The sequence below is a fragment of the Oncorhynchus masou genome, chromosome 28 (assembly GCF_036934945.1).
Source record: "Oncorhynchus masou masou isolate Uvic2021 chromosome 28, UVic_Omas_1.1, whole genome shotgun sequence".
Taxonomy (NCBI): domain Eukaryota; kingdom Metazoa; phylum Chordata; class Actinopteri; order Salmoniformes; family Salmonidae; genus Oncorhynchus; species Oncorhynchus masou.
In genome coordinates, this window is record NC_088239.1 from 35,428,802 (window position 1) to 35,444,110 (window position 15,309).

General features: G+C 43.2%; 1 protein-coding gene across 4 annotated transcripts in view; it reads left to right on the plus strand.

Moving 5' to 3' along the window:
- The window catches only part of LOC135517534 (rho GTPase-activating protein 12-like), a 93,628-nt gene that overhangs the window by 492 nt on the left and 77,827 nt on the right, over positions 1-15,309 (plus strand). For 3 of the 4 annotated variants that reach the window (XM_064941928.1, XM_064941926.1, XM_064941929.1), the window contains exon 2: positions 2,553-3,398. In XM_064941928.1, coding sequence (XP_064798000.1) covers positions 2,649-3,398 — 750 coding nt within the window. In that variant the 5' untranslated portion in view covers positions 2,553-2,648. The remainder of the gene's footprint in view (positions 1-2,552; positions 3,399-15,309) is intronic. The other variant, XM_064941927.1, reaches the window with a different exon arrangement.

Here is a 15,309-nt window from a genome sequence, read left to right on the forward strand (position 1 = left end):
AATATTGTTTTGGTTGTCCATCCTTTCGTTTTCACGTGATAAGCCTATTGGCTTCATTTCTGTGCTTCACAATGCTTTCTTAGCATAGATCATTGTTATGAAAATGATTCATAACAGGTAGCCTATAAATACTGTGATATTACATCTTCGTGGTTCGGGAATTTTTTATTTCACCTCTATTTAACCAGAAAGGCAAGTTGAGAACAAGTTCTCATGTACAATTGCAACCCGGCCAAGATAAAGCAAAGCAGTGCGACACATACAACAACACAGAGTTACACATGGAGTAAAACAAACATACAGTCAATAATACAGTAGAAAAATAAGTCTTTATACATTGTGAGCAAATGAGCCTTTCTTGTCTCGTTGGGATCTTTTGATGAAACTGAATATGGATTCAACTCCATTGTTGTATTTCAAGAGTCATGGAACTCCTTTGGCCGAGGGACTCCCTCGGGAACCCCCCCCACACACACACAGATTTCCCCTATAAGGCAACAAAACCCTAGGCAACCATGGTTTGGGTAATTAACTTAACATGTTAGAATAATTACTTTAAGGTTAGGAAAATAGTTAGGTTAGTTACTAGTTAACAATCGTGGCGACATCTGTTTCGAATAGAACCACACTGGGACAAAGGCATGTAGAATCTCACGGTATTTTAATGCTTGTGTGGCCAACAAAGCACAGATGATATAATAGTAATCCATCCTTCATCCCCGGACCGTATGACAGGTCACCCAGTATGTGTAATTAGTTATTCTTTATAATAATACTAAGAATAAATATTGCTCTACATAGCAATCCATTTATTGTGTGTTTAGCTGTGGATGAAGAGTGCATCACAATAAGCAGATACATTAGATCTTGTTGGTGCATAGCATACGGGTGAACTGAACATCAAGGTAAGCATGAAGAATTCCCTATTGTAGGCTGTATGAGAGAGGGCAATCAAAATACATCACCAAATCAAATGTTATTAATCACATGCTTCATAAACAACAGGTGTGGACTAACAGTAAATGCTTACTTTTGGGCCCTTCCCAACAGTGCAGAGAGAAAGAACATGGATAAATAATAGAAAAGTAAAACATGTAATGATGGATAACTTGGTTATATACAAGGGGTACTAGTACAAAGTTGATGTGCAGGGGTATGAGGTCATTGAGGTAGAGGTGTACAAATACTGTAACTAGGAATAAAATGACAGATAGCAAACAGTAGCAGCAGTGTATGTGATGTGTCAATTCATATAGTCCAGGTAGCTCTTTGGTTAACTATTTAACTAACTATTTAGCAGTTATGGCTTGGGGGTAGAAGCTGTTCAGGGTCCTGTTGGTATCAGACTTGATACATCGGCATCGCTTGCCACGTGGTAGCAGAGAGAACAGTCTGTGACTTGGTTGGCTGAAGTCTTTGACCATTTTTAAGGCCTTCATCTCACACCACCTGGTATATAGGTCCTGGTGGCAGGGATACCAAGCGGTGATGCTGCCAGTCAAGATGCTCTCATAAATCATAGCCATCACTCACAATTCTGTGGTATAGCCTAGTCTCTGTCACTCACACTCACTCTCAGATTTACTGTAACTACCATATCTCTATTATTGATGGGAGTCTGTTGTTCACTCTTCAGCAGTGGCTCAATCTGTGTGTTCATGAATCTGTAGATGAGAGGGACATCCTTCTTATAGATACAGGCATACAGTCATGCCTCGGAAAAGCACCTGCTTTCTCCTGCCTGTGTTTCAGGATGTCAGATTGCAGTGGAGGCAGTCTGACAGGCTGTGTGTGTGGGTGGGGGTCAGGCTGTCCTCACCTGTGTTCCTGTGAGGTTGGATAATCGTGTTAACACTGGATTTCCTATCCAGTCATACTGTTTCTGATCCTGTGGACTTTGTTGTTTTTGAAAATGAATTGTTCCTGGAAGATCCTCATTTACTGACATGTCTGGAAATAGCTTGTTGACATCATGCTAGGGAAAGGGGGATACCTAGTCAGTTGTACAACTGAATGCATTCAACTGAAATGTGCCTTCCACATTTAACACAAACCCCTCTGAATCAGAGAGGTGCAGAGGGCTGCCTTAATCAATATTTTGGCACCTGGGGAACAGTGGGTTAACTGCCTTGCTCAGGGGCAGAACGACAGATTTTTACCTTGGGGATTTGATCCATCAACCTTTTGGTTACTGGTCCAACACTCCTACCCACCTGGCTACCTGTCAACCCTCGTATTGTCTGTTGAAAGAAACTTGTAATGAAGCAGAATTTAAAGGCAAGTGTTGGTGTGGTGAGTAGTACTGTCTGTTTGTGTGTAATTGCCATTCAGACAGAGGGCTGTAAAATTACTGTCTTTTTGCAAGTTTCAGGTTTGTCTGAATGGGATGAAGGTAGAAATTAATGCCTTGGTCTGTGTTGAAAGAAGGTACCATCACGCTCAACCTTAAACAAAAATAACCTTTGGTGGTAGGCAAATATAACCAACAAATAATGCAGTCAAATGCTTAAAAACCTAACTGAAACCTTTCCCTATTCCCTCTCTTCCTGAAGTCTAGGGGAGCCCAGTGAGAGATGTCGATCCCCCCCAACCTTCTGATTCTGAACACCACCTAAAGGTCAGAGGTTGAAGGGGTGGTCAACACCATCATGGCTGACAGTGAGGGGCTTGGCAGCGGTGGGGTTGATCTGCCCATCCTCGCACCGGGCCAGGTGTTCGTGGAGGTGGAGTATGACTATGAGTACAAGGCCAAAGATAAGATGATCTCCATCAGGCAGGGGGAGTGCTACATGCTGGTCAGGAAGACCAATGAGGACTGGTGGCAGGTACGGAAGGAAGAGGGGATGAAAGCCTTCTATGTCCCAGCGCAGTACGTCAGGGAGGTGCGCCGGGCGCTCATGCCCCCACCAAAGACCCTCGTGTTGGACGGTATGGGTGGGACGATCCACGTAAAGCCTACAGTTCTGGATATCTGTAGCGCGTCCAACGAGAACCTCAACAACAGGCTACCTCAGGAGATGTCTAGTTTTGGGAGTCCGTCGCCCACCTCCACGCCCTCGCCCTCTTGGGGGCACGTCACACCACCTTCTCTGCCCAAGGATGCCAACCAGAACCCGGAAAGCCCACGGCACAGCAAGCCCCCTGGCGTAGCCGATCTGGTGCTCCTACACAACAACAAGAACCATCACCACAGCAACAGCTCCAAGTTACCGCATATGCGGGCAGACTCTCCGCCTCCCAGGGCCCCCAACAACCACCATATAAACCACAGCAAGAGCCATGACTCGGACCGGACTCTCTCCTCTCCTGGGGACTCCCCGGGGGAGGGGTCAGAGAAGCTCCAGAACGACTCGGAGTCTGGAGATGACCTGAGCAGCAGCTCTACTGAACACATGCAGGTAAGAGACAGTATGATGCTGCTGTTCTTAAAAGGGAAGTGATTATTACAACCCTTTCTCTATCATCATCCTTTAAAAAAAAATCTATTTCCCTGGCTAGCAGGAAGACACTAGCGTGTGAGTGTCCTTCCCATCTCTCTCTCTCCCTCCTGTCAGAGTAGATGTTGAGTGATGGAACATCTGTCTTCCACGGTCTCCTGCAGAGCTGCCTTCACTCATCAGCCCCCTGTGGAGAATGTGGCTTTATTCCACCCCATTGCGTTGAATACTTTTTGCCAGATTTGACAAGAGCAGCAACAGTTGCTGCAGGTGCTTATTATACAAAAAAAAACACCATTACCCTTGGATCTAGGGAATCCGTTTCTGTTCTGTTCAGCAAGCCGTGGTACAGATTTGTTTTTTGGGAGGGTGGATGTTTCTCCTCTGTATGTGTTGAGGGTGTTCATAGCACCGCTGGTAAAATGTAGGGTCTTCTAATTGAGTGTGATTTGTAGGAGAGGGAGATATACTGGAGAGACATGTTGGTCCATCAGGCAGGTTTTGGATGTGGTTGCTGATAAGGTCAGTTTCGTGGGGCCAACTTCAACTGTGAAATAGAGCACGGATGACTTTGGAGCCTGAACCATACTTTGAACTAACAGGTCGCTGTCAATGGCTCTTTGAGCCTCCAAGTCTAGAGCAGAGGACTACGAGAGTCAAGTGTCATCCTCAGCAACAGCATGTATGTTACTCAGTGGTGAAAAAAGTAAAAGATAGAAAATGACTCAAGTAAAAGTCACCCAGTAAAATACTACTTCAGTATGTCTAAAAGTATTTGGTTTTAAATATACTTAAGTATCAAAAGTGAATATAATTGCTAAAATATACTTAAGTACAGATACCCAAAATAACTACTTAAGTAGTACTTAAAGTATTTTTGAAAGACCTCACAGCACTGAAACCCTAATTTCCTTCCCCTCTTGAGATTTAATCATGCAGCACTCCTCCTCCCACCCTTATGACTCATCATCATCAGGAGTGGCCCATCCTCCCATCTGAGGTGAAAATTAATGGACCTGTGAATAAAATGACAAGACGAGTCGCTCCTGTGAAGGAGGTGGTGTTCTACGCTCTACAGAAAGGAATGGCGATGCTCTGCCTTCTTAACAACACTATCAACAAGGCAGGTCCTACAGACCCTAGTTTTGTCGCACCTTGATTACTGTTCAGGCGTGTGGTCAGGTGCCACAATAAAGGACTTAGGAAAATTGCAATTGGTTCAGAACAGGGCAGCACGGCTGGCCCTTGGATGTACACAGAGAGCTAGTATTAATAATATGCATGTCAATCTCTCCTGGTTGAAAGTGGAGGAGAGATTGACTTCATCACTACTTGTATTTTTGAGAGGTATTGACACGTCGAATGCACCGAGCTATCAGTCTAAACTACTGGCACACAGCTACGATGTTTCAACGCCGATACCGATTAATGGAGGACCAAAAAAAGCCGATACCGATTAATCGGACGATTTCTATTAAATAATTTATTTATATATATATAATACCTTAATACCTTTTTTATTTATTTATTTGTAATAATTACAATTACAACAATACTGAATTAACACTTATTTTAACTTAATATAATACATCAATAAAATCAATTTAGCCTCAAATAAATAATGAAACATGTTCAATTTGGTTTAAATAATGCAAACACAAAGTGTTGGAGAAGACAGTACACGTGCAATATGTGCCATGTAAGAAAGCTAACGTTTAAGTTCCTTGCTCATAACATGAGAACATATGAAAGCCGGTGGTTACATTTAACATGAGTCTTAAATGTTCCCAGGTAAGAAGTTTTTGGTTGTGGTTATTATAGGACTATTTCTCTATACGATTTGTATTTCATATACCTTTGACTATTGGATGTTCTTATAGGCACTTTAGTATTGCCAGTGTAACAGTATAGCTTCCATCCGTCTCCTCGCTGCTACCTGCGCTCGAACCATGAACATATCGACAACAGCCACCCTCGAAGCAGCGTTACCCATGCAGAGCAAGGGGAACAACTACTCCAAGTCTCAGAGCGAGTGACGTTTGAAACGCTATTCACGCGCACCCTGCTAACTAGCTAGCCATTTCACATTGGTTACACCAGCCTAATATTGGGAGTTGATAGGCTTGAAGTCATAAACAGTGCAATGCTTGAAGTATTGCGAAGAGCTGCTGGCAAAACGCACGAAAGTGCTGTTTGAATTTGAATGAATGCTTACGAGCCTGCTGCTGCCTACCACCGCTCAGTCAGACTGCTCTAATATCAATATCAAATCTAATATCAAATCATAGACTTAATTATAACATAATAACACGCAGAAATATGAGCCTTAGGTCATTAATATGGTAGAATCTGGAAACTATCATTTTGAAAATAAAATGTTTAATCTTTCAGTGAATTACGGAACCGTTCCGTATTTTACGTAAAATTATGGCAAATTAGGTGGCCCAAACTGTTGCATATACACTGACTCAGCATGCAACGAATGCAAGAGAAGTGACACAATTTCACCTGGTTAATATTGCCTGCTAACCTGGATTTCTTTCAGCTAAATATGCAGGTTTAAAAATATATACTTCTGTGTGTTGATTTTAAGAAAGGCATTGATGTTTATGGTTAGGTACACGTTGGAGCAACGACGGTCCTTTTACGCGAATGCGCACCGCATCGATTATATGCAACGCAGGACATGCTAGGTAAACTAGTAATATCATCAAATTTATTTATATAGCCCTTTGTACATCAGCTGATATCTCAAAGTGCTGTACAGAAACCCAGCCTAAAACCCTAAACAGCAGCAATGCAGGTGTAGAAGCTCGGTGGCTAGGAAAAACTCCCCAGAAAGGCCAAAACCTAGGAAGAAACCTAGAGAGGAACCAGGCTATGAGGGGTGGCCAGTCCTCTTCTGGCTGTGCCGGGTGGAGATTATAACAGAACATGGCCAAAATGTTCAAATGTTCATACATGACCAGCATGGTCAGATAATAGGTCTGGGACAGGTCAGGATTCCATAGCCGCAGGCAGAACAGTTGAAACTGGAGCAGCAGCACGGCCAGGTGGACTGGGGACAGCAAGGAGTCATCATGCCAGGTAGTCCTGAGGCATGGTCCTAGGGCTCAGGTCCTCTGAGAGAGAGAAAGAGAGAATTAGAGAGAGCATGCTTAAATTCACACAGGACACTGGATAAGACAGGAGAAGTACTCCAGATATAACAAACTGACCCTAGCCCCCCGACACAAACTACTGCAGCATAAATACTGGAGGCTGCGACATGAGGGGTCAGGAGACACTGTGGCCCCATCAACCATGTGTAGTTATAACTAGTGATTATGATTGATAGATTTTTATAAGATAAGTTTAATGCTAGCTAGCAACTTACCTTGGCTTCTTACTGCATTTGCGTAACAGGCAGGCTCCTCGTGAGGCAGGTGGTTAGAGCGTTGGACTAGTTAACCGTAAGGTTGCAAGATTGAATCCCTGAGCTGACAAGGTAAAAATCTGTAGCTCTGCCCCTGAACAAGGCAGTTAACCCACCGTTCCTAGGCCGTCATTGAAAATAAAAATGTCTTCTTAACTGTCTTACCTAGTTAAATAAAGGCCCCCAAAAATTCCGATTTCCGATTGTTATGAACCTTGAAATCGGCCCTAATTAATCGTCCATTCTGATTAATCGGTCGACCTCTAGTCTCTTCACAGTCCCCAAGTCCAGGACAGTCTATGGGAGGTACATAGTACTACATAGAGCCATGACTACATGGAACTCTATTCCACATCAAGTAACTGATGCAAGCAGTACAATTTAGATGTAAAAAATATATATAAAAAGACACCTTATGGGACAGCGGGGACTGTGAAGCAACACAAACATTAGCACACACATACGCACTATACATACACATGGATTTAGTACTGTAGATATGTGGTATTGGTGGAGTAGGGCCTGAGGGCATACAGTGTGTTGTGAATGTATTGTAATGTTTTTAAAATTGTATAACCTGCCTTAATTTCGCTTAATTAGCTGCTACTTTAGCAGCAGCTAATGGGGATCCATAATAAATACAACTGGATATTGTTTTTTTTCCTCAATTCAGGCATAGAGTAGATTGTGAAGGCTCTTTGTGGAGCAGGAGGCAGCTGAGGGACTGGGCTTGAATAGAAACTAGGTCATATCAGCTGAGGATCAGTCTGCTCTGCTCTGTCGCCCCACTGGCCGCGGGACCTGTGTTTGTGTGAGGACGAGTGTGAGAATGGTGTTTATGAGAGAGAGTCATGTGTTTGCGTTGGAAAAGAGGGAGAATAGAACTTATGGTGGAACATGGTGGACCATGGCGGGGCGGACCATGGTTAAAATTGTTGTTGAACAAAAACATGCTAAATTATCTTCTGTGTGTCACTCACCAGAATTAACTTTATGCTTGTCAAATTGGCGACCATAATCGTACACATTCGCCCATGTCATTTTCATGTGCATCAAAGGGTTTTAGTTGAATGTTTCTGACAGACTGTAGCGCCAACGGAGTGTATGAATAGCCCACCGAAGGTTGGCTCTTCCAGTGAACTGCAGAGATTGTTCACTGTCTGGTCAGGTGAAACCTGCTCCTTTTCACTTTGTGGTCTTTAGTCTTTCCTATCTGGTCAGTTGCTATGCATGTGATTGGCCCTGCAGTGCAGCCAACCAACCAACACTTCGATTTCCTGTGTCATTGCAGGGTTACAGAAAAAAATCTGTGTATATGTGCTAAACAAAGCACTTTCAGTATGAGCCGAGACAGTAAGTTATTAGAAGGCTCTTTTTCTCTGTTCTCCGCTTCTCCTTTTTCTACCAATCCCATCTAACCTCCCCTTGCCTGTATCCTTCTCGGTCCATAAGAGAGAGAATCAGGGTGTGTGTGTGTGTGTGTGTGTGTGTGGATTTGACAGTGACAAGCCTGTAGTCTGGTGCCAGCTGGTCTCCCTAGCCTAGCTACATTGATTTGATCTGTACAGTGAATGATGGTAAACCTCTGTGTGTTACCATATTCTCCCTGCCTGTATAATTCCCTTCTCTGTAGGGATCTGTCTGGCTAGTAGCTATAGGATGGAGTGGCCTACATTTCTCTGGCTGATACACAGCTTGGGTTCATTGGCAATGTGACCTCTGAATCCCACGTAGATACCCCCCCCCCCCCTTCTAGAAGCATAGCCCCTATGCTCTTATTAAAAGATTGGCCAAATAAGCCCATTTCCTTACTTCTCAAGACCCTGGCCTGGCATCTGTATGGACTGGTATTTCCGTTTTTTTACACGATGTATGCCACCCTCATGTCCTTGCTCGCTCGCCCTACTACGAGATATGAAGGAGATTCTGGATTCTTTTTCAATTCACATTATGGCCTTAACTTTCATTGTGGCTAGCAACACAACATTCTTGTTCCGCAGCTCAATTTGACCGCAAATATCACAGCAGTCACAGTAAGCACAAACTATTCTAACCAGATTTCCATCCAACCTTTTTTATGTGAGTAAAGTACATGTTGAATTAAACATGTCATGACAGGCATGATGGAAACACATTTTCCAAATGTCGTCAACACAAAATACACTAGACAAGGTGAGAGATTTTTGTGTGGGTAAAATGAATTATGCGAATAATGTCGTTGGAAACGTTTTAATGCGCAAATATTGATATAATGACCATCATATCGAAGTACACTAGGAATCACGCGATGAAACGTTGTGTGACCTTCCCACTACGACTCGTCGGGAAAGCATGCAGTTTGTTGACATATAAATGGTGATGAATTTCACAGGGTGGGTGAAAGTGCAAGGTGATGAGCTTTCCAATAAATATCTAGGGTCTTATTCTGGTGACATGATAATTGAAAAATATAAATAGTTTTGCTCTTTTGTTCATAAAATCTCATAAAGACATACTATGGTTTGCAACTGCACATGGGGACCAAGATTGTACTTTTTGGAGAATTGACCTCTGGTCTGATGAAACAAAAATAAAACTGTTTGGCCATAATGATGATGTTATGTTTGGAGGAAAAAGGGGGAGGCTTGCAAGCTGTTGAACACCATCCCAAACGTGAATCACGGGGGTGGCAGCATCATGCTGTGGGGGTGCTTTGCTGCAGGAGGGACTCGTGCACTTCATAAAATATATGTCATCATGTGGAATGAAAGTGATGTGGATATATTGAAGCAACATCTTAAGACATCAGTCAGAAAGTTAAAGCTTGGCCGCAAATGGTCGATTTATTTTACTAGGCAAGTCAGTTAAGAACAAATTATTATTTTCAATGATGGCCTAGGAACAGTGAGTTAACTGCCTGTTCAGGGGCAGAACGACAGATTTGTACCTTGTCAGCTCGGGGATTTGAACTTGCAACCTTTCGGTTACTAGTCCAACGCTCTAACCACTAGGCTACCCTGCCGCCCCAGGCCACCAAGCATACTTCCAAAGTTGTGGCAAAATGGCCTATGGACAACAAAGTCAAGGCATTGGAGTGGCCATCACAAAGCCCTGTCCTCAATCCTATGGAATTTTTTGGGGCAGAACTGAAAAAGCGTGTGCGAGCAAGGAGCCCTACAAACCTGACTCAGTTACATCAGCTCTGTCAGGAGGAATGGGCCAAAATTCACCCAACTTATTGTAGGAGGCTTGTTGAAGGCTATCCGACACGTTTGACCCAATTTAAACAATTTAAAGGCAATACTACCAAATACTATTTGAGTGTATGTACACTTCTGACCCACTGGGAATGTGATGATAGAAATGAAAGCTTAAATAAATCATTCTCTCTACTATTATTCTAACATTTCATATTCTTAAAATAAAGTGGTGATCCTAACTGACCTAAGACAAGGACTTTTTTTACTAGGATTAAATGTCAGGAATTTTGAAAAACTGAGTTTAAATGTATTTGGCTAAGGTGTATGTAGACTTCTGACTTCAACTGTATGTGTGAGATCTATATATATTTTATTTTTGGGTGGTGGGAATAGTCTTCCATATAGTACATCTCAACTCCCGGTGAATAATACCCACGGTTTCAGTCATACTTTGCTTTTACCAATTTACTTTTACTAATGATTTGCATGATATAAATAAAAATTAAGCAAGGTTTGTTGTAAGGTAGGCCTACTGTACTTTTACATTCTAATTAGAGGGGTAATCGTATATTTTTGATAGGCTAACGTTACTTGATGACGACGTTGTTAGCTTTAGCTAGCACTAACTATGTGCTTTTCTCTTGAAGCTAAAATGTAAGGAGTGTATAGATGAAAAAAAGTCAAACTTAAATGGGAGGCAACAGTCATAATATAATGGGCTTAACAGCCAATGTGCATTATTTAACATTTACTATTAAAATTGTACTCACTTGTTGGAATTGTTTACAAGTTGCTAGCTATCCCATAAAGCCTTCAATATTTTCATTTTCTGTGGTTTGGTAACTTCCCATTGATGGACTCTGGCTGGACTAAAGACGCCTCAAAGTTTGAAAAATGTAAAAGTATGAAATACATGACATTCGGTTTAACATAACAGGGTACTTGTGGGTAATGTGAACAAGGCATGAGAGGTGTGAGCTGTACAATGGCTAAACGTGACCACTATCTTACTCCGTAGTCGGACTTTTATGATTGGACTATTCTGCTAGATGCTCTAATGTAGGGGTTCTCAAGCTTTTTGTGGCCGGGGACCCCTTTTATGACAGCAAATTCATCGCTGACCTCATGATCAGAACACAGCTCGAGTTTGATTTAAAAAAAATACCATACGTGGAGTTTTACTATGACTTCGGCAGTGCATGGCCGGACCAATCAATTCTTTAGTCCTGGGAAAGAACACACCCACCTCTTGGCATCGGAGAAAATAAATCAATTTTTATGCTCATTTCCTGCAATTCTACACATTTTGTCATGGGGCAGAAAGAACTTTACAGTTTTAAAGCTTAAATACAGTGCATTTATGTTCATGATTGAGTTGTCCCTGTGAGCCTCCCAGACCATGCATAGCCCGGTGCGTTACATCGCAGCGCCTCGTATCGGTCGGGCTAGAGTGGGCATCGAGCCAGGTGCCATGAAGCCGGCTCCACGCATCTGTTCTCCAATGCGTCTCCTCGGGCCGGGGTACATGGCACCAGCCCTACGCATGGTGTCCCCGGTATGCCAGCACAGCCCAGTGCGGTCTATTCCACCTCGCCGCACTGGCCTGGCTACAGGGAGTATCTAGCCAGGTAGGGTTGTGCAGGCTCGGTGCTCGAGACCTCCAGTGCGCCTCCACGGTCCGGTCTATCCGGTGCCTCCTCCACGCACCAGGCCTCCGGTGGCAGCCCCCCGCACCAGGCTGTCTCTCAATCTCCTTCCTGCAGGTGCTCCGGCCTGTCCCGAGCTGCCGGTGTCTCCCGTCTGTCCCGAGCTGCCGGAGTCTCCCGTCTGTCCCGAGCTGCCAGAGTCTCCCGTCTGTCCCGAGGCGGAGAAAAGACTATGGTGGCGTGGGGTCCACGTCCCGCGCCAGAGCCGCCACCGTGAGACCCTCCTTCAGGTTTTGCGGCCGGAGTCCACACCTTTGGGGGGGGGGCACTTAGTTTTTTGTTAGGTCTTTATTTTAGTTGGTCAGGACGTGAGTTGGGGTGGGCATTTCAATGTTGTTTTCTATGTTTTGTTCTCAATCAGAGGCAGGTGTCAGTCGTTGTCTCTGATTGGGAGCCATATTTAGGTAGCCTGTTTTCTATTGTGTTTTTTGTGGGGGCTTGTATCCTGTGTTAGTGTTTTCACCATACGGGACTGTTTCGGTTGTTTGTTTGTACTTTTGTTATTTTGTTCTGTTGATTTATTAAATATATCATTATGGACACTTACCACGCTACACATTGGTCTGATCCTTGCTACTCCTCCTCTGATGAAGAGGAATTCCGTTACAGCAAGTCATTACTCTAATCTTTAGAATTGCATTGTATTAATTACATTAATTTTTGTTTCTAAATGAAGTCAATTTTGAGAATAAATAAATAATTCTACATCTCAAAATAGGACGCTGCCCCTAGACGTTCTTTGTTCCAAACAAGATATCGAATTGGCTGGTATGGGCTAGTCAAGACAAATGTTAGGTGTCTTTTTGTAGCTTTCTTTTAGCAGACTCAACAGGAACCAGCATATTGCTAGTATTTTCACTATTGAAGGATCCTATCCATAAAATATATAAGCTCAGCAAGCGAATAGACTATTTTTGCTCTAGACAGTTTTACAGTTTGCGTGTGCTGTGTGAAGGCATCAACCCATGTACTGCTTGAGAAATTGTGGCTCGTAGGAGCGTGGTGGTGCTTGAATGAATGGCCAATCATATGCTTAAATACAAACAGCATGAATTTTCTGAATGTAGTCTTCTATGGTTTTCAATACTAGACGATGACCGGGAATCTAAATGTTGAACTGAATCGCAAGCATTTACTGAAGTTACTGGGCTGGTTGGGCCAGTGACTGGAGAGATCTACTGGCCTGACTATTGATTTCCTGGCCCAGGACCAGCAGGCCATCGCATCGGACCCTGATTACACTGTAAATACACTCTCTAAACTTATTCCATGGTACCATTGGCCAAAATGTTGTTTAATATGTTATTAGAAATATTCATAAAACTGAAATGTAAAAAAATGGTGTGTGTGTATATATAAAGTGGGAGGCCGCACAAGCTCACAGAATGGGACTGCTGCGTACTGTAGCGCGTACAAATTGTCTGTCCTCACTTGCAACACTCACTACCGAGTTCCAAACTTCCCCTGGAAGCAACCTCAGCACTATAACTGTTTGTTGGGAGCTTCATGATATGGATTTCCATGGCCGAGCAGCCGCACAAAAGCTTAAGATCACCATGCACAATGCCAAGCGTCGTCTGCAGTAGCGTAAAGCTCGCCGCCATTGGACTCTGGAGCAGTGGAAACACGTTCTCTGGAGTAATGAATCACGCTTCACCATCTGGCAGTCCGACGGACTAATCTGGGTTTTGCGAATGCCAGGAGAACACTACCTGCCGAATGCATAGTGCCAACTGTAAAGTTAGATGGAGGAGGGATAATGGTCAGCGGCTGTTTTTCATGGTTAGGGCTAGTCCCCTTCGTTCCAGTGAAGGGAAATCTTAACGCTACAGCATACAATGACATTCTAGATGCACAGAGCCCCGACCTCAACCCCAATCGAACACCTTTAGGATCAATTGGAACACCGAGCCAGGCCTAATCGCCCAACATCAGTGCCAGATCTCACTAATGCTCTTGTGGCTGAATGGAAGGACGTCCCAAGTCCTCTCAGCAATGTTTCAACAGCTAGTGGAAAGCCTTCACAGAAGAGTGGAGGCTATTATAGCAGCAGAGGGGTGAAACATGAATGCCCATGATTTTGGAACGAGATGGTCGTCGAGCAGGTGTCCACATACTTTTGGTCATGTAGTGTATATACACTGACAAAAAATATAAACGCAACATGCAAAGTGTTGGTCCCATGCTTCATGAGCTGAAATAAAAGATCCCAGAATTGTTCTATGTGCCCAAAAAGTGTATTTCTATTATTGTGTGTGTAAGAGATGTTAATCATACTCTCCTTGCGTTATGTTTAGGTCAAATAAATCACCCCAGCCAGTGGTCCCAGTTGAGCGTTATTTATTATCTGTGATTAAATAGGAAACATCACGCTAGTTGTGCAGGGCTTAATGATGTTGATGGCTGTCGACGGTGAAATGTGTATGCATGAAAACAATGTGTTAGCAGTGAGCTTATGTGACCATTTCATCGGTGCATGCTAGCTAAAACACTTATATACAGAAATCATATACCAAGCACATTCCAGAAAGCCCCTCATTCCCTAACAGGTACCATATACCCACACATGTATAAATCAGGTATGTTTAGCAAACTTGTACACATTGTAAAATATAAAAACAGAATACAGTATTCAGACCGTGACCTACCCCTTGCATTATATTTTCATACTGGGGAGACCTGACGTTCGTAATCTCTCCTTATCTGCAAGCGTGGCCAATAACACACCTTATTGTCATCGGAATTGAACCGACCAATTAGAGTGCTTGAAATTTTAAATACAAATTTCTTTAGAGGAAAGTGGAAAGATAACCAACCCTGTTACATGTGCACAAATGTGTTTACATCCCTGTTAGTAAGCATTTCTCCTTTGCCAAGATAATCCATCCACCTGTCAGGTGTGGCTGATTAAACAGCATGATCATTACACAAGTGCACCTTGTGCTGGGGACAATTAAAAGCCACTCTAAAGTGTGCAGTTTTGTCACTCAAAACAATGCCACAGATGTCTCAAGTTGTGATGTCCACCAGAGCTGTTGTCAGAGAATTTAATGTTAATTTCTCTACCAAACGTCGTTTTAGAAAATTTGGCAGTACGTCCAACTGGCCTCTGCAGACCACTTATGGTGTAGTGATGGAGGTGGGGATATGGTATGGGCAGGCATAAACTACGGGCAACAAACACAATTGCATGTTCTCTATGGCAATTTGAATACACAGAGATACCTTGAAGAGATCCTGAGGCCCATTGTCGTGCCATTCATCTGCCGCCATCACCTCATGTTTCAGTATGGCCCCATTTTTCAAAGATCTGTACACAATTCCTGAAAGCTGAAAATGTCCCTGTTCTTCCATAGCCTGCATACTCACCAGACACGTCACCCATTGAGCATGTTTGGGATGCGCTGCATTGACGTGTACGACAGCGTGTTCCAATATCCAGCAACTTCGCACAGCCATTGAAGAGGGGAGGGACAACATTCCACAGGCCACAATCAACAGACTGATTTCCTTATATGAACTGTAACTCAGTAAAATTGTTGAAATTGCTACATGTTGCATTATATCTTTGT